General features: G+C 56.1%; 1 protein-coding gene across 1 annotated transcript; it reads left to right on the forward strand.

Annotated features, from left to right (window-relative positions):
• The first annotated feature begins 2,780 nt into the window (after nucleotides 1-2,780).
• On the forward strand, nucleotides 2,781-17,611 carry ywhah (tyrosine 3-monooxygenase/tryptophan 5-monooxygenase activation protein, eta polypeptide). Its single transcript, XM_080208534.1, has 2 exons — nucleotides 2,781-2,951; nucleotides 15,926-17,611. The coding sequence occupies exons 1-2, from the start codon at nucleotides 2,865-2,867 to the stop codon at nucleotides 16,580-16,582; spliced, it is 744 nt and encodes a 247-aa protein (XP_080064660.1). The 5' UTR covers nucleotides 2,781-2,864; the 3' UTR covers nucleotides 16,583-17,611.
• The last annotated feature ends 1,400 nt before the right edge of the window (nucleotides 17,612-19,011 follow it).

Here is a 19,011-nt window from a genome sequence, read left to right on the forward strand (position 1 = left end):
GACCTGGGCTGTCTGATCTGTGGTTGGTGCCTCCCAGCCCCAAGGAGAATGGGGTCTACCCTCTCTGCCCCAGCCCGGGAAACAAAGAACATAGGACAGTACAGGCCCTTCTGCCCTCGATGTTGTGCCGAGCTATGTCCGAACCCAAGGTCGAGCTATCCCACTCCCTATCATTCTGGTGTGCTCCAATAACCGCTTGAAAGTTCCTAAAGTGTCCGACTCCATTATCACAGCAGGAAGTGCATTCCACACCCCAACCACTCTCTGACTGAAGGATCTACCTCGGACATCCCTCCTATATCTCCCACCATGAATCTTATAGTTAAGCCCCCGAGTAACAGCTACATCCAGGGCCAGAGGTGTGTGGTTTGGAGTTTTTACATTGGTCACACACGTACGCACGTGTGTGTGAGGACCGAGGTTCTTCAGGACTTGGAGATATTGACCACAGAGCTGAAAACATAGGGTAGATTTAATTTATTTACATTAATTTTTAATCTTATTTTCCAACACACCATTATGATACAGCACAATGACCTATCTTAAAGAGGAGGATCCCTCACAGACCTGTACATTTTTTCTTTTTTCCCTGGTGAAGCAGATCTAATCCAAAGACAAAATGGGATGCACTGTGTGACTGAGCTGGATAACGATCCTGGTCAGAGCCCGACATTGATGAATGATTGCAATGTCCTTCACCTATGGATGCCGGACAGTCGCAGGGAGCTGGACCCTAAAATAATGTTCTTTCGTGGTAAATCAATTGAACCAAGTTCAAACAAACTCAGAGACAAAACAGGAAGGGCAGCCCCCAAAAAAGGGAACCACCTGAAACAGAAGAGGAAAGCAGAGAGGATACTTAAAACACTAAACCAAAAGGTGATTAAACAAGTCAATATCACACCCCAGTCCCTGCATTGGTCCCCAACGGGCACAGGAAGCCTCGGCTGCATCCAAGGACACCCGGCAGTTAATGTAGCTGCGATGGAGGGACAGACAGATGGGTCGGACAATCACCCATGGTCGCCCTCAACCTGGACCTGTTTGTAGTGTGTTTGGTGAGGCCCAGGGGGAAGATAACCCAGAGAGCAGTAGGGATAACCATGCATTCCCACCAGGGAAAGAGGCCCGGTGGGTTGTGGTCGAATGCATCCAAATATTCCAATAGCACCGGCTACCGGTTCATTGCCCACCCCGGCTCCTGTTGTCAGTGGAATGTTAGTTGGTGATGTTGCGGGTCTCAGTGTGTGTGTGTGTACGGCAGGGCAGTGGTCAGAGGGGGACGGCAGGGCAGTGGCTGCAGGGGGACAGCAGTCATGATGTGGATGTGCCGGCGTTGGACTGGGGTAAACACAGTAAGAAGTCTGACAACACCAGGTTTAAGTCCAACCCATTTATTTGATAGTAAACTCACAAGCTTTCGAGGTTAGCCCCTTCGTCAGGTGAATGGAGAGTTCTGGCCTCAGACAGAGCATATAAAGCACAGACAGTTTACAGGTTACTGATTAGAATGCAAATCTTTACACCTAACCTGCTGTTCAAGTCTTCAAGTGGCCGACAAGATTCGCATTCTAATCAGTAATCTCTAAACTGTCTGTGCTTTATATGCTCTGTCTGAGGCCTCTCCATTCACCTGACGAAGGGACTAACCCCGAAAGCTTGTGAGTTTACTATCAAATAAATGGGTTGGACTAAAACCTGGTGTTGTCAGACTTTTTGAGGGGGACAGCAGGGCAGTGGCCGGAGGGGGTCGGCAGGGAAGTGGCCGGAGGGGGTCAGCAGGGCAGTGGCCGGATGGAGTCGGCAGGGCAGTGGCCGGAGGGGGTCGGCAGGGCAGTGGCCGGAGGGGGTCGGCAGGGCAGTGGCCGGAGGGGGACGGCAGGGCAGTGGCCGGAGGGGGACGGCAGGGCAGTGGCCGGATGGAGTCGGCAGGGCAGTGGCCGGAGGGGGTCGGCAGGGCAGTGGCCGGAGGGGGACGGCAGGGCAGTGGCCGGATGGAGTCGGCAGGGCAGTGGCCGGAGGGGGTCGGCAGGGCAGTGGCCGGAGGGGATCAGCAGCCATTGCTGTCACTGCAGCTGTTCTGAGACACCCAGAGAGCAGCCATGATGGAAAGCTGACCAATCAGCGCCGACTCTGAACACGGTCCACCAATCAGCGTCCACCCCACCGTGCTCAACCAATCAGCTCCAACCTCTACCGCGCTCGACCAATCAGCGGGCCATTACCCCAGCTGCATCGCAACCAATCAGCGGCACTCCTTCCACCGGCCCATCTGTCTGAGCCAATCAGCATTCGGCGCATCTTCCAGGCGCCGGAATGGTCCAATCAGCGGCGGCCGCCACCTCAGCCACTGCCGCAAGGCCACTGCAGGGCCTAGCAACACGCCTGCGCACTGCGCAGCAGCCCCTCCCTCCTCCCAGAGCCGGCAGCACAGTGATGGCGACCTGGATGCGGCGGGGGGAGGGGGGGTGGGGGTGCGGACAGGGAGGAGGGAACGGCGGGGGGTGGGGGAGGGGGCGATAGATCCTACGCCCGACCCAGAGAGACGGCGGCCGCCAGGCGCCTGCGCGCTGAGGGGACCCGTCCGCGGGGAGGGGGCGGCCGGACGCGCGTGCGCGCGGCCTGGCCCCGCCCCTCGGAAAAAATCCGCATGGTTCTATAATTAGCGGGTGACGTCACCGCGGACGGGGCGGGGCCGCGGCGTGGGCGCAGTGCGCATGCTCGACTGCGGCAGGCGCGGGGGTTTGTGGGTGTGTGGGGGAGGGGCTGCGGGCTCAGACTGGGAGCCAGCGGCAGTGAGAGAGAGAGAGTCCCAGCGCAGCACCGCATCCACACACACACACCACCAACACACCCACTCCGACATGGTGGACCGAGAGCAGCTGGTGCAGAGAGCCAGGCTGGCCGAGCAAGCCGAGAGATACGATGACATGGCGGCCGCCATGAAGTCGGTGAGTGGAGACCGAGTGGAGTCAGTCCCCCGACCCCGGGAACAGGGCTGCCCCTAACCGCCAGGGCCACCGCCCCAGCCGGGCATGGGCTGGGATCCAGAGACACACCGCATCCAGGGGGCAGATCTGCCTGTGATCCAGTGCCGGGATCTGTCTGTGATCTGCGGGGGGGTGATCTGTTTGTGATCTGGTTGCGGGAGATCTGTCTGTGATCCGGGGGTGGGGGGGGTGATCTGTCTGATCTGGTGAGGAGATCTGTCTGTGATCCAGTGGGGAGATCTGCCTGTGATCCAGCAGGGAGATCTGTCTGTGATCCAGTGGGGAGATATTTCGGTGGTCCAGGGCGAGATCTGTCTGTGATCCAGCAGGGAGATCTGTCTGTGATCCAGCAGGGAGATCTGTCTGTGATCCAGCGGGGAGATCTGTCTGTGATCCAGTGGGGAGATCTTTCTGTGGTCCAGGGCGAGATCTGTCTGTGATCCAGCAGGGAGATCTGTCTGTGATCCAGCAGGGAGATCTGTCTGTGATCCAGCAGGGAGATCTGTCTGTGATCCAGCAGGAAGGTCTGCCTGTGATCCAGCAGGAAGGTCTGCCTGTGATCCAGTAGGAAGGTCTGCCTGCGATCTAGAGAGATCTGTCTCTGATCCAGTGGGGAGATCTGTCTGTGGTCCAGTGGGGAGATCTGTCTGTGATCCAGGGGGAGATCTCTCTCTGATCCGGGGAGTGGGGAGATCTGTGTGTGATCTGGCGGGATATCTGTGTGTGATTCAGAAAGGAGATCCGCCTGTGTTCCAAAAGGAATCTGTGACCCAGGGGTGGAGATCTGTCTGTGATCTGTGGGGGATCTGTCTGTGATCTGGGAGGACCTGCCTGTGATCTGAGGGTTTTGTCTCTGATCCAGGGTAAGGTCTGTCTCTGATCAAGGAAGAGATCTGTCTCTGATCCAGGGGAAGATCTGTGCGTGATCCAGCGGGAGAGATCTGTGTGTGATCCAGCAGGAGAGATCTGTGCGTGATCCAGGGGGAGAGATCAGTGTGTGATCCAGGGGGAGAGATCTGTGCGTGATCCAGGGGGAGAGATCTGTGCGTGATCCAGGGGGAGAGATCTGTGCGTGATCCAGGGGGAGAGATCTGTGCGTGATCCAGGGGGAGAGATCAGTGTGTGATCCAGGGGGAGAGATCAGTGTGTGATCCAGGGGGAGAGATCTGTGTGTGATCCAGGGGGAGAGATCTGTGTGTGATCCAGGGGGAGAGATCTGTGTGATCCAGGGGGAGAGATGTGTGTGTGATCCAGGGGGAGAGATGTGTGCGTGATCCAGGGGGAGAGATCTGCGCGTGATCCAGGGGGAGAGATCTGTGCATGATCCAGAGGGAGAGATTAGTGCGTGATCCATGGGGGGGAGATCTCTGCGTGATCTGTGGCGGGGAGGAGATCTCTGCGTGATCCGTGGCAGGGAGGGAGATCTGTGCGTGATCCGTGGCGGGGAGGAGATCTGTGCGTGATCCGGGGGAGGAGATCTGTGCGTGATCCGGGGGAGGAGATCTGTGCGTGATCCGGGGGAGGAGATCTGTGCGTGATCCGGGGGAGGAGATCTGTGCGTGATCCAGGGGGAGGATATCTGTGCATGATCCAGGGGGTAGATCTGTCTGTGATCCCTGGGGGGTGGAGATGTGCCTGTGATTTAGGGGAGAGATCTGCCTCTGATCGGGGTGGGGGGTGTGGTCTGCCTGTGATCTGAGTGGGGAGATCTGTCTCTGAGGTCCAGGGGGAATTGGTTCGTTGGATTCTTTGTAATCTGTAGAAACACAGGATTGGGGGGGTGGTGGTATCTGTAATCCAGATGAACACTGCATCCAGGTGAATGGGGAATCTAATAATGTTCCTGGGACAATCTGACTGTAATCCAGCAAACACTGGATTCAGAGATAATCCAGAGGAACACTGGATCCAGGGGCAATCTGTCTGTAATTCAGGAGTAAGGGGATTCCTGTCTGTAAATCTCAGTGTCACATCAAACCACTTCAAGGTTCTGTTCAGTATCTGAATCTTACACCCCTGAAACAGGGGCAGTGCTGTTTTCCTCACTGTGTGTCTCATTGTTATAATGATGGAAAAGTGCTTTTTTTTTGTTGTTATTTGACATGTGGAGTCCACGTGTTGGTGTTGCACGTCCTGCTGTTCTGCGTTGGCCAGGCTTGCCCTCTCGTCTCCAGTTATTCCCACCTCGAGGCAAGAGGATTGAGTGCTTTGGGCAGACTGGGGATTACAGTAACTGGGTGTGGTCTGATTCAGAAAATGTCTCCGGCAGGGTGGTGACTCTGATTTCTGACCCTTCTCCGATCGAGATTTGGAAACCAGGGATGGTGGAAACGTTGGGTGGTCTATTTGTCTTTTTTTTAAAATAAAAGACTTGTCGCAGGTACCAAATCTCCCAGCTTCCCAGTGGAACTGAGTGCGATTTAGCGGGAGATGGAGAATTGGATTCGTTCCGAATCCTGCTTTCCAGGTTGGGTGGCAAAGTGGAGAAAATACTGAATTTTCTGGATCTGTAGGTGACGTTCTGAGTGAGCAGGAAGGTGGGAGATCGGAGGGAGCAGACAGTAAATGCTGCTATTCACAGTAACCATTCCTTGAACAATTGTACCTTTTTTTACATGCGGGATCTTGGATTTGCTGAAATATGCCGTCAGTTTAAATAACCCGATTGTTCTCAGTATGTTGTTCCATTGAATGGGCTGCTTTAAATAACTGATTGGCCACCCTTCAGTGAGAGATGGCTTAAGCCTCATTAGCATTGAGTGCACCGTAACAGCAGTGTAATAATGAGCTGGTGTGTGGTGGGGAAGTGGGGGGGGTGGTGCTTTAACTCAATCCTTTCTGACTCAGTTGGGCACTCGATAGTCGCAGGTCTCTCTCAGCCAGAGTCCTGTCAAATTCCGGGTGATGGTCTGGGCGGGACTGGACTCTGAACAGCTGATCCTCAGGGCGGGGAACGCCTGCACCGTGACGGTTATATGCACAGACAGTGGGAGGGTTATATGCCCAGGGTGTGGGCACCACGCTGTGTCTGAGGGCGTACTCCCGAGCTGCCGTTGGTCTCTGAATGAACAATCTTATTTGCACCTTGCGAATAGTTCAAAAGCCGAGTGCTTGCTAAGCAGCTCTCCCCGTTGATTCACTGATGAAACATCCCAGGGCTCGGGCTGGTTTTCACTACAGGAGTGTTGAGAGTGCTGGCAGACGAGTGTGGCTGGTATTATGGGATGCTGGAGAGCACAGCTGACAGTTGGAAGGATCCACTGGGAATCCACAATAGCTTGGCAATCATTCAGCAGCCCTTGGGCGAAGCTGCCTCGGTTTTTACTGGGATGTTGCTTTGGTGCAGTTGCTGTGATGTGATCCAACTGCCTTTCAGGAATGAGGGTGGGGGCGGCTGAGAGAGTGATGAAATCATTTCCACCCAGGCCTGGACTGGGTGTGACCCTGTGCTTAGAGACAGCTCCTTCTTCCAGGGAGTTGAGTAAACCACATCTATTTGTTTATTGAATTGGATTCTGTGCTTTTTAGTGTTTGATTGTGAACCAGCATTCAGAATCTTAATTTCCACTTGTTCCATAAAGACATCAGTCTGTGGGTTAGTGGGCTGGGTTGGATGTGAAGGAGTCACATTTCAGACTACATTTCATTGTGGTGAGGGTGCCCCATGGATGGACAGGGATATCCACTGCTTGCTGGAGTCCAGGTCTGAGGCATTCAAGTCAGGCAACCCTGAACTATACAAGAAAGCCAGATATAATCTAAGGAGATCCATCAAAGATGCCAAAAGACAGTACTGGACCAAGCCAGAGTCCCAGGCTAGCCAAACTGACCCCCACTGACCATGGCAAGGTCTGCAAGGCTACAAGATGAAGGCTTGTAAAATCGCCAGCTCCAACGCACCCGTCCCTGATGAGTTTGATGTATTCTACGCCTGTTTTGCGCAAAAGGTCAGTGAGACCATGCCCTCCCCCCTGGGTGAACCTGTATCTGGGGTCACCATTGCAGATGTCAGAGTGGCCTTCTCAAAAGTCAGCCCACGGAAAGTGACAGGCCCGGTTGGGGTCCTGCGTGGGTCAGCTGGCGGGGGTATTCACAGACATCTTCACTCTTTACACCAATCTGAGGTCCCTATCTGCTTCACAATGACCATCGTCCCAGGACAAAAGTTGTGTGCCTTATCATCCAGTGGCTCTGACCTCCATCCTTATGAAGTGCTTTGAAAGGCTCGTCATGGCATGAATCAATTCCAGCCTCCCAGATTGCCTGGATCCACTACAGTTCACCTACCGGCACAGCAGGCCCACTGTAGATGCCATCTCCCCGGCCCTGCACTCAAGCCTGGAACACCTAGGTTAACAAGGGCACTGATGTCAGACTCCTATTTACTGACTACAGTTCAGCCTTCAACATCATTTTTCAGTGAGACTCATCTCCAAACTCTGTGGCCTGGGCCCTCGGCTCCTTCCTCTGTGACTGGATCCTGAACTTCCTAACCCACAGACCACAATCCGTAAGGATAGGCAACAACACCTCCTCCATGATCATCCTCAACACCGGTGCTCCACAAGGCTGTGTTCTCAGCCTCTTAAAAGATACAAAAATCTGAGGTCGCGTACCAACCAACTCAAGAACAGCTTCTTCCCTGCTGCTGTCGGACTTTTGAATGGATCTACCTTGTATTAAGTTGATCTTTCCCTACACCCTAGCTATGACTATAACACTACATTCTGCACTCTCTCCTTTCCTTCTCTATGAACAGTATGCTTTGTCTGTATAGCGTGCAAGAAACAATACGCTGTATACTAATACATGTGACAATAATAAATCAAATCAAGGGGAGGGGAGTCTCCATTCCAGGCTGGTTTATAAATGCCCGTTGTACACGATGGTTCACATTGGTTGTGTGATTTTCTTTTTTGCACACGTTAAGCTTGGCCCGGGTGACTGTTTTGGTTCTAAAAGTGATTAAATCTGGGCAGGTTGTGGGTACTTGAGAGTAGTGTGCTGTGAATGCAACCCTGGTATCTCAGAAGTAATGGGGTGCTTGTGTGTGACTGGTTCTGCGTGCACCTTCCGGGATAACTGCAATTGTTTTATTTTGAGTAGCTATGTTCAGGGTTGATGGGTTAAACAAAGAACAACACAGCACGGAAAACAGGCCCTTCAGTCCAAATAAGGTTAAACAAGGCAGATTGTCAAATAATAAACTAATAGAACCAGTGGGCAGATGAGAATTCTCAGCTGTGAATGGTGTGGAATGTGGAAGGGTGGCGGAAGAAGGAAAGTTGAAAGGAGAATTCGATTTGGGGAAGTATGGGCTCATTGGACAGCTTTGTGAGTGGGATATAATGGGCTGAATGGCCTCCTATACTGTGCAATTCGAAGAGTGTAATTGGGGGGGTGATGAATGTGTGGTGTAGTGAGAAGGTGGTGCTTTGAGAGCTGGTATCTTGGGTGAGGATTCATGGGGAAGCTATAGCCACTTGTCTCCACGCTGTAAAGCGTGGAATGAGACAGAAGAAATAGCAGGAGTAGGCCATCTAGCCCTTCGAGCCTGCCCCACCATTCAATAAGATCACGGCTGATCTGAAGTGGATCAGTTCCACTTTCCCGCTTTCTCCCCATAACCCTTAATTCCCCTGTCTATCAGAAACCTATCTACCCGTGTCTTAAATATATTCAGCGAGGCAGCCTCCATCACTTCAACGGGCAGAGAATTCCAGAGATTCACCACCCTTTGAGTGAAGAAGTTCCTCCTCAGCTCTGTTCTAAACTGCCCCCCCCCCCCCGCCTTATCTTGAGGCTGTGCCCTCTAGTCCTGCTGTTCTTTCTGAGCGGGAAGAATCTCTCTACCTCTACCCTATCTACCCCCTTCATTATCTTGTAAGTAATGGGAATGGGAAAAGAATTGCTCGTGTCTAGACATTTCCGGGTACATTACCATCAGAGTGCAGCTTGAGAGCTGGATAGTTTAACCCCCTTTCCCAGGGTGGGCAGCGGAAGGGGGGTCAGTTACTGTGAACCAACTGGCTTCATTCACCATGCTGAGCAGAGAATGTGATTGTCCGCATTCCAGCCTCTCTCAACCCAGCCGGAATTCTGTTTGACACAGCCGCCTCAGGACACCTTGGGTGTCGACTGGAAATAGTTTTAATATTCAAACCATTCTGCCTCGTTTGTGCGTTTGTCTCTGGGTTGGATTATCGAAACGGTAATGTCAGTGCTGCATCGCTTACAGAGAGCTTGTGTCTGGAGCAGTGAAACTGCTGCCTCTGTCCATCTCCTGGGTTCCGGGGTGTTGGATTTCCTTGGCAGTTTGAATACGTCTCATTAGCAAACTTCTTCAGGACTGATGCACATTATAAGGACATGGCTAAAGGTGCAGTGTGTCACTGTTACTAATAATAATTCTCTCTCTCCCACTTGCTACAACCAGGGCTGCCTGGACGTTCCAGCTATCTGTAATGGTGCTGGATTTAACACGGCCTCATCTGGATCATTGTTACCACCACTTCTCCTTTGTTTAACAAAGAGCAGACTTGTGGTTCAAACCAACCCCCAACCACCCTTCACACTCACAGACACAGACAGACAGACACACACATCCCTCCCCCACACACACAGACATCCCATACATACACACACACACCCACATCCCATACACACACACACACACCCCACACACAGACAAACACACACACACACCCACCCCCTCACACACACACACCCCACACACACACACCCCACACACAAACAAACACACACACACCCACCCCCTCACACACACACACCCCACACACAGACAAACACACACACACCCACCCCCTCACACACACACCCCCCACACACAGACAAACACACACACACCCACCCCCTCACACACACACACCCCACACACAGACAAACACACACACACACCCTCACACACACACACCCCACACACAGACAAACACACACACACACCCCACACACAAACACACACACACACCCCACACACAGACAAACACACACACCCACATCCCATACACACACACCCACACCCTCCTTTCTGTTGTAAGAAAAGGAATTGGGAGGGTGGTATATTTTCCTACACTGTCTGTACTAGTGCTTCCCAACACTCCAACCCCACGTGGATGTTCCAGTCTGGCCTCCCTCTGGCTCCATTGGTGTATTCCCTTTCCTTTTCCCCACCCTCCGGCCAGACCTCCCCCTGTTGTGTGTTAAACTGTCCCATGTGCTACTCTGTCTCCGATTCCTCCTCCTGAAGACAGCCCTTGATGATCATTGACTTGGCAGTACCTGCACACTGCTGCACTTATCTTCCTCCCACCCCCGACATCCTTTTCTGTGGTTCTGTGTTGAGCCACAGTTTCCCTGCTCAAAGCTGTGACCCTGTCACTGGCTCCATGGGTGTCAGTTGGCTTCTCCTGTTGGCCACGGGTGGAGTTGATGAGCGATTCCGGGGGATTATTGAGGAGATGACAGTGAAAGTCCTGTGGCTTTGCTGGCAGGCATTGCAAAGTTCCCCAGCCAAGGTGAGGTCAGCCTGGGATTTGGGCCCATTTCCATCCTGGTTTGATGCAGTTAGTCACAGGAACCCACGGCTGTTCAGCTGGACACGCTGTGAGGGTGAAACGGATAGAGAGACTGCACCAGCTTCCTCCATGTCTTGTTTGGAAAACTGAATGTCCTGGGGGGGGTGTGGGGTGAATTATTTAATTGCCTTTAGACATTTTGGCTGGGATTGTACTGCAAAAATCTCAAGTCAATGTGTGTGTATCGACAGCTCTGCAGCAGAAAAGCTTTCCGTGAGCTACCTTGTAGGTTGTACTTGATTGATTCTGCATCTTAAGGACTAACTTCTTCCACCCCCTTTGCAAAAAGCACTGCTGTCCTGTTTTATACTGAGCGTTGGCAATAACCTGAGTATATGCCCCCGCCCCCCACCTCCCCTTCTCAAGGTGTAATGTAAGTGCAGTTCCTTCCCCTCCTCCCCGCACTGCCACCCATGTCACTAACACTGCTTCAGCCACCTCTCTGAGGGAGCCAGTTCTCTCCCTTCACTGTGTGTCGCTCCTCAAGGGGAGGCACGGGTCTGTTATCCCCGGTCAGCTCCGTGGATTCCTGGAAGCGTTCCAGTCCCACAAGCTTTTGCCGAGCGGTGACTTGTGCAAAGGTACCATGGGACAATTAACATCCATCGTTTTGGGAAGTTACAGCGGTGGGTAGGGGAGCAGTGGCAGCACAATGATTTCGACACACAGCCAAGGGAAAGGTGCAGAACATTAGATCTTAATGCACCCCATTACCTGCTGCGGGACCTCACCACCAATGTTAGGGTGCGGGGCTCAGTGCCAGTGTTAGGGTGCGGGGCTCAGTGCCGGTGTTGGGGTGCGGGGCTCAGTGCCGGTGTCGGGGTGCGGGGCTCAGTGCCAGTGTTAGGGTGCGGGGCTCAGTGCCGGTGTCGGGGTGCGGGGCTCAGTGCCAGTGTTAGGGTGCGGGGCTCAGTGCCGGTGTCGGGGTGCGGGTCTCAGTGCCGGTGTTGGGGTGCGGGGCTCAGTGCCGGTGTTGGGGTGCGGGGCTCAGTGCCAGTGTTAGGGTGCGGGGCTCAGTGCCGGTGTCGGGGTGCGGGTCTCAGTGCCGGTGTCGGGGTGCGGGGCTCAGTGCCGGTGTTGGGGTGCGGGGCTCAGTGCCGGTGTCGGGGTGCGGGGCTCAGTGCCGGTGTTGGGGTGCGGGGCTCAGTGCCGGTGTTGGGGTGCGGGGCTCAGTGCCGGTGTTGGGGTGCGGGGCTCAGTGCCGGTGTCGGGGTGCGGGTCTCAGTGCCGGTGTTGGGGTGCGGGGCTCAGTGCCGGTGTTGGGGTGCGGGGCTCAGTGCCGGTGTCGGGGTGCGGGGCTCAGTGCCGGTGTCGGGGTGCGAGGCTCAGTGCCGGTGTCGGGGTGCGGGGCTCAGTGCCGGTGTTGGGGTGCGGGGTTCAGTGCCGGTGTTGGGGTGCGGGTCTCAGTGCCGGTGTTGGGGTGCGGGGCTCAGTGCCGGTGTCGGGGTGCGGGGCTCAGTGCCGGTGTCGGGGTGCGGGGCTCAGTGCCGGTGTCGGGGTGCGGGGCTCAGTGCCGGTGTTGGGGTGCGGGTCTCAGTGCCGGTGTTGGGGTGCGGGGCTCAGTGCCGGTGTTGGGGTGCGGGGCTCAGTGCCGGTGTTGGGGTGCGGGGCTCAGTGCCGGTGTCGGGGTGCGGGGCTCAGTGCCGGTGTCGGGGTGCGGGGCTCAGTGCCGGTGTCGGGGTGCGGGGCTCAGTGCCGGTGTCGGGGTGCGGGGCTCAGTGCCGGTGTCGGGGTGCGGGGCTCAGTGCCGGTGTCGGGGTGCGGGGCTCAGTGCCGGTGTCGGGGTGCGGGGCTCAGTGCCGGTGTCGGGGTGCGGGGCTCAGTGCCGGTGTCGGGGTGCGGGTCTCAGTGCCGGTGTCGGGGTGCGGGGCTCAGTGCCGGTGTCGGGGTGCGGGGCTCAGTGCCGGTGTCGGGGTGCGGGTCTCAGTGCCGGTGTTGGGGTGTGGGGCTCAGTGCCGGTGTCGGGGTGCGGGGTTCAGTGCCGGTGTCGGGGTGCGGGGCTCAGTGCCGGTGTTGGGGTGTGGGGCTCAGTGCCGGTGTCGGGGTGCGGGGTTCAGTGCCGGTGTCGGGGTGCGGGGCTCAGTGCCGGTGTTGGGGTGCGGGTCTCAGTGCCGGTGTCGGGGTGCGGGGTTCAGTGCCGGTGTCGGGGTGCGGGGCTCAGTGCCGGTGTTGGGGTGCGGGTCTCAGTGCCGGTGTCGGGGTGCGGGGTTCAGTGCCGGTGTCGGGGTGCGGGGCTCAGTGCCGGTGTTGGGGTGCGGGGCTCAGTGCCGGTGTTGGGGTGCGGGTCTCAGTGCCGGTGTCGGGGTGCGGGGCTCAGTGCCGGTGTTGGGGTGCGGGTCTCAGTGCCGGTGTTGGGGTGCGGGGCTCAGTGCCGGTGCGGGGCTCAGTGCCGGTGTTGGGGTGCGGGTCTCAGTGCCGGTGTCGGGGTGCGGGGCTCAGTGCCGGTGTTGGGGTGCGGGGCTCAGTGCCGGTGTTGGGGTGCGGGGCTCAGTGCCGGTGTTAGGGTGCGGGGCTCAGTGCCGGTGTTAGGGTGCGGGTCTCAGTGCCAGTGTTAGGGTGCGGGGCTCAGTGCCAGTGTTAGGGTGCGGGGCTCAGTGCCGGTGTCGGGGTGCGGGGCTCAGTGCCGGTGTTGGGGTGCGGGGCTCAGTGCCGGTGTTGGGGTGCGGGGCTCAGTGCCGGTGTCGGGGTGCGGGGCTCAGTGCCGGTGTCGGGGTGCGGGGTTCAGTGCCGGTGTTGGGGTGCGGGGCTCAGTGCCGGTGTTGGGGTGCGGGGACCGTGCCGGTGTTGGGTGCGGGGCTCAGTGCCGGTGTTAGGGTGCGGGGCTCAGTGCCGGTGTTAGGGTGCGGGGCTCAGTGCCGGTGTTGGGGTGCGGGGCTCAGTGCCGGTGTTGGGTGCGGGGCTCAGTGCCGGTGTTGGGGTGCGGGGCTCAGTGCCGGTGTTGGGGTGCGGGGCTCAGTGCCGGTGTTGGGGTGCGGGGCTCAGTGCCGGTGTTGGGGTGCGGGGCTCAGTGCCGGTGTCGGGGTGCGGGGCTCAGTGCCGGTGTTGGGGTGCGGGGCTCAGTGCCGGTGTCGGGGTGCGGGGCTCAGTGCCGGTGTCGGGGTGCGGGGCTCAGTGCCGGTGTTAGGGTGCGGGGCTCAGTGCCGGTGTTAGGGTGCTGGGCTCAGTGCCGGTGTTGGGGTGCGGGGCTCAGTGCCGGTGTCGGGGTGCGGGGCTCAGTGCCGGTGTCGGGGTGCGGGGCTCAGTGCCGGTGTCGGGGTGCGGGGCTCAGTGCCGGTGTCGGGGTGCGGGGCTCAGTGCCGGTGCGGGGCTCAGTGCCGGTGTCGGGGTGCGGGGCTCAGTGCCGGTGTCGGGGTGCGGGTCTCAGTGCCGGTGTCGGGGTGCGGGGCTCAGTGCCGGTGTCGGGGTGCGGGGCTCAGTGCCGGTGTTGGGGTGCGGGGCTCAGTGCCGGTGTCGGGGTGCGGGGCTCAGTGCCGGTGTCGGGGTGCGGGGCTCAGTGCCGGTGTTGGGGTGCGGGTCTCAGTGCCGGTGTTGGGGTGCGGGGCTCAGTGCCGGTGTTGGGGTGCGGGGCTCAGTGCCGGTGTTGGGGTGCGGGGCTCAGTGCCGGTGTTGGGGTGCGGGGCTCAGTGCCGGTGTTGGGGTGCGGGGTTCAGTGCCGGTGTTGGGGTGCGGGGTTCAGTGCCGGTGTTGGGGTGCGGGGCTCAGTGCCGGTGTTGGGGTGCGGGTCTCAGTGCCGGTGTCGGGGTGCGGGGCTCAGTGCCGGTGTCGGGGTGCGGGGCTCAGTGTCGGGGTGCGGGTCTCAGTGCCGGTGTTGGGGTGCGGGGTTCAGTGCCGGTGTTGGGGTGCGGGTCTCAGTGCCGGTGTTGGGGTGCGGGTCTCAGTGCCGGTGTCGGGGTGCGGGGCTCAGTGCCGGTGTTGGGGTGCGGGGCTCAGTGCCGGTGTTGGGGTGTGGGGACCGTGCCGCCGGTGTTGGGGTGCGGGGACCGTGCCGCCGGTGTTGGGGTGCGGGGCTCAGTGCCGGTGTTGGGGTGCGGGGACCGTGCCGCCGGTGTTGGGGTGCGGGGACCGTGCCGCCGGTGTTGGGGTGCGGGGACCGTGCCGCCGGTGTTGGGGTGCGGGGACCGTGCCGCCGGTGTTGGGGTGCGGGGACCGTGCCGCCGGTGTTGGGGTGCGGGGACCGTGCCGCCGGTGTCGGGGTGCGGGGACCGTGCCGCCGGTGTCGGGGTGCGGGGACCGTGCCGCCGGTGTTGGGGTGCGGGGACCGTGCCGCCGGTGTTGGGGTGCGGGGACCGTGCCGCCGGTGTTGGGGTGCGGGGACCGTGCCGCCGGTGTTGGGGTGCGGGGACCGTGCCGCCGGTGCTCTGACACCATCTGGAAGGGAGGGGAACAATTTGGAACAAGGTCTGGACGTAATGAGTCAGATGTCACGTGATTGCCGTGTGTATAGCTTAGTTGCCGTGACCACCATTGCCTCTCCCTGTTATCAGACACGCGTTATCTCACAGCTCAATATAAAAGCCGCATGTGTGAGATGGGCCTCTTGGGAGAGGGATCATACGGAGCAAAGTCTGCTGATAACTGAGGCTGTAATATTTTCTGGTGTGAATTATTCACTGGGCTGTCTCTCTGGGGGTGCTGCATGTTGTTTCCACACTCTACATCGACTAGTTGCTCAGATTCAGGTGTTTTAGCAGGATGTTGGAGCAGAATCGACCTGTGTCCTCCGTTATTATACACTGTCCTCTTGTAGCAGCCCTGAAACTGGGAGCCGCCGGGTTTATCAAAGCCTCAGTAAAGCGTGGGAAGAGTCAAGCCTCCTGTAGCCAGCATGTCTTCCATGTACCCATCAAATCTGACTAACTCCATTCATTACAACCCTTGCAAAACACCTCATTAGTGGTGAGGGACTTTGTGAAAGGTGCTATGGAAATGGCAGTTAAAAAACCCAGCCCATTGTTCACCCCATCATCGACCTCCCACACTGACTGGGAGCTGGGTACGGTAAGAAGTCTCACAACACCAGGTTAGAGTGCAACCAGTTTATTTGATGGTAATCTCACAAGCTTTCAGAAACGGTGTCCCTTCGTCAGGGAAGGTTCCGAGACACTGTTTTCGAAAGCTTGTGAGTCTAAAATCAAACAAACCTGTTGGACTTTAACCTGGTGTTGTGAGACTTCTTACTGTGTTTACCCCAGTCCAACGCCGGCATCTCCACATCAAGGGAGCTGAATGCCAGGCATGTTCTGGGCTGGGTTTATCCGCTAGCCTCTTGCCTCCTCCCTCGCTCTCTCACACAGGTTCTGGGGCAGAGTTTTGATCCACTCTCTGTTTTGTTACTTGCAGGTGACTGAGCTGAATGAAGCCTTGTCCAACGAGGACCGTAACCTGCTCTCTGTGGCCTACAAGAACGTGGTGGGGGCCCGGAGATCATCCTGGCGGGTGATCAGTAGCATCGAGCAGAAGACCTCCACCGACGGCAACGAGAAGAAGCTGGAGATGGTGCGGGCCTACCGGGAGAAGGTGGAGAAGGAGTTGGAGGCCGTGTGCAGTGACGTGCTGGCCCTGCTTGACAAGTTCCTCATTAAGAACTGCAACGAGTCCCAGGTGGAGAGCAAAGTCTTTTACTTGAAAATGAAGGGTGATTACTACCGCTACCTGGCTGAGGTGGCCACCGGCGAGAAGAGGGCCAGTGTGGTGGAGTTATCCGAAGCCTCTTACAAGGAGGCCTTTGAGGTCAGCAAGGTTCAGATGCAGCCCACCCACCCCATCCGCCTGGGCCTGGCTCTCAACTTCTCCGTCTTCTACTACGAGATCCAGAACGCCCCCGAGCAAGCCTGCCAACTGGCCAAGGCGGCCTTCGACGATGCCATCGCTGAACTGGACACTTTAAACGAGGACTCCTACAAGGACTCGACTCTCATCATGCAGTTACTACGGGACAACCTCACCCTCTGGACAAGTGACCAGCAAGATGACGAGGCGGGAGAAGGCAACAACTGAGTCTCCGCAGCCAACTCCTCCCAACCCCCCCTTCCCACTCCCCCAGCCATTTCCTCTCCTCCCTCCCCACATACACACCATATACCCCAGTGCTAATATCTACTGTGTACACAGCTCCTTCCTCTAAATGTGCTGTGTGCCCATCAGAGAAGGAAAGACTGAAATGATGTGTCTTTCGCTGGCTGTGTCCGTATTTAAGCCCCTTCGCTCTCGTCACACTTACACAATCATGCAAAAAAACAAATTCCTTTTGATCCACTCTTGTTGCCAGCGAATCGCTGGCAGACACATTTTTTTTTTGGTCTCTTTATAAAATTTGAGGGTTTTTTTTGTTCTAGAACAAGCAAGCACCACTCCAATCCCCACCGCACCCCCTCCACCTTCCCACATCCCAAGAAGAGAAATTCAGAAGTGTTTAAGCTCTGTAATTGAGATTAGTCCCGAGGAAAGGCCATGACATTTTCTCCTCCTCCTGACCAATCACTCCTGTGCATGCAGTAACTACAGAATCCCTACCAATCACTGAGACTGTGCCCAATCAATTTCAAAAGTGGGTCAGAAATTGACTGTATCGTAGCGTTTACGTATAGTCTGCTCATCTTAGCCGGTGAAACCTTAACCATGAAGTACATTTATATCGAGCTGGGAGGACTGGCTGTTCCGTGTTGCTGAATATTTTTTTCTTTTGGCTGTTAATTTATATGGAGCTGGGTCATGTGCACAGGTCTTGGGTAAATGCATTGCATCTGCTGAAATGTTTTGATACTTTTCGTTGGAAGAATCACGTTTTTGTCAGGTGTCTTGTGGGAACCTCGACGGTTATACATTTTCTTTGTTAAAAACATCCGCTTTACCAAACGGTTCTCGAGTGGCAGTTCGATTTGAGCTCTCGAAACAGATTGTATTAGGACAGCATTAAGGGAAATAAAAACACAGGAAATGAGATCGAAATCCCATGGAATGCCAAACTTTAATTCGATGTTGGGTTGAATGGATGAAAATAAATGCTGCTTCAGGTGTATCACGGAACTGGCCCTCTTTCTTGTCTTCTTGTTGACGGGTTGCATTTGATCTTGGAAAAGAAAGAGAACTCGAGACTTATTTAAATGTAGGACTTGGCTCTGCTGTGTACAGGCCACCCATACCCATTCTCCGGCTCCTGTTACTCATAGAGGAGCCCTACAGTGCAGAAAGAGGCCCTTTGAGTCTGCACTGACCATAATCCCACCCAGGCCCTACCCCCATATCCCTACATACCAAACCCACTAATCCCCAGACACTAAGGGGGCAATTTCTTAGCATGGCCAATCAACCTAACCCGCACATCTTTGGACTGTGGGAGGAAACCCACACAGACATGAGGAGAATGTGCAAACTCCACACAGACAGTGACCCGAGCTGGGAATCGAACCCAGGACCCTGGAGCTATGAAGCAGCAGTGCTAACCACGGTGCTACCGTCAACAACAGAGTAGAATCATACCATCCCTACAGTGCAGAAGGCCATTCCGCCCATCGAATCTGCACTGACAACAATCCCACCCAGCCCCTATCCCCGTAACCCCACATATTTACCCTACTAATCCCTCTGACACTAAAGGGCAATTTAGCATGGCCGATGCACCTAACACGCACATCTTTGGAGTGTGGGAGGAAACCGGAGCACCCAGAGGGAATTCACACAGACACGGGGAGAACATGCACACTTCATTCGGTGACCCAAGGGCAGAATTGAACCTGGGTCCCTGGCGCTGTGAGGCAGCAGTGCTAACCACCGTGCCACCCCATTACTATCCTTCCCCAACATCCCCCTGATGATAGAGGCTCAGCACATTGTGACACATTCACATCCTCAGCTTACCCCCACCTCCCCCATAGATATGGAGGGCGTCACTTTTTATCCTGGCCATTTTATTACATATGCAGGAAGATTGGGGGGGTGGAATCTCAAAATGTACCCATGGTAACAAGACCTAGATTAAAACCACATCCGTCCAGTTAACACTAATGACAATTCACCGATTCCCAAAAGGAAAATGTGACTCCTGCAACCTGGTTACAATCTTGTCGTTGCTGCATTATTTCTGCTTAGGTTTCTGCTTGGCTTACGTTAGGTGGACAAGGAAGAGAACGGCACTCGTGACCCAGGGATTAACCAACTCCCATTTCGGATGGGGAATATTTGGGAACAAGAATCCAGTGGCCCATTCAGCCCCTCCTGTTCTGCCATCCAATATGATCATGACTGATCTGATTGTGGGCCTGATCTCTGCATTCCACCTACCCCCCAGTTACCTTAGATTGACAAGGGAGTCCTTCTATCTCTGCCTTAAACTCTGGCCTCCCAGTTCTTTCTCTGCAGGGGGATGCATTTGCCTTGTCAAGTTCCCTCAGGATCTCCAATAAGATCATCTCCAACTCTTCTAAATG

This window comes from Carcharhinus amblyrhynchos, chromosome 20 (genome assembly GCF_965287045.1).
Source record: "Carcharhinus amblyrhynchos chromosome 20, sCarAmb.v2.hapA, whole genome shotgun sequence".
Taxonomy (NCBI): Eukaryota; Metazoa; Chordata; class Chondrichthyes; order Carcharhiniformes; family Carcharhinidae; genus Carcharhinus; species Carcharhinus amblyrhynchos.

Bases quoted from the DNA above. Each gene is read 5' to 3' on its own strand.
- ywhah (XM_080208534.1), top strand. From the start codon at position 2,865: ATGGTGGACCGAGAGCAGCTGGTGCAGAGAGCCAGGCTGGCCGAGCAA. The intron at 2,952-15,925 runs GTGAGTGGAGAC...TGTTACTTGCAG, and splicing joins TGGCGGCCGCCATGAAGTCG to GTGACTGAGCTGAATGAAGC.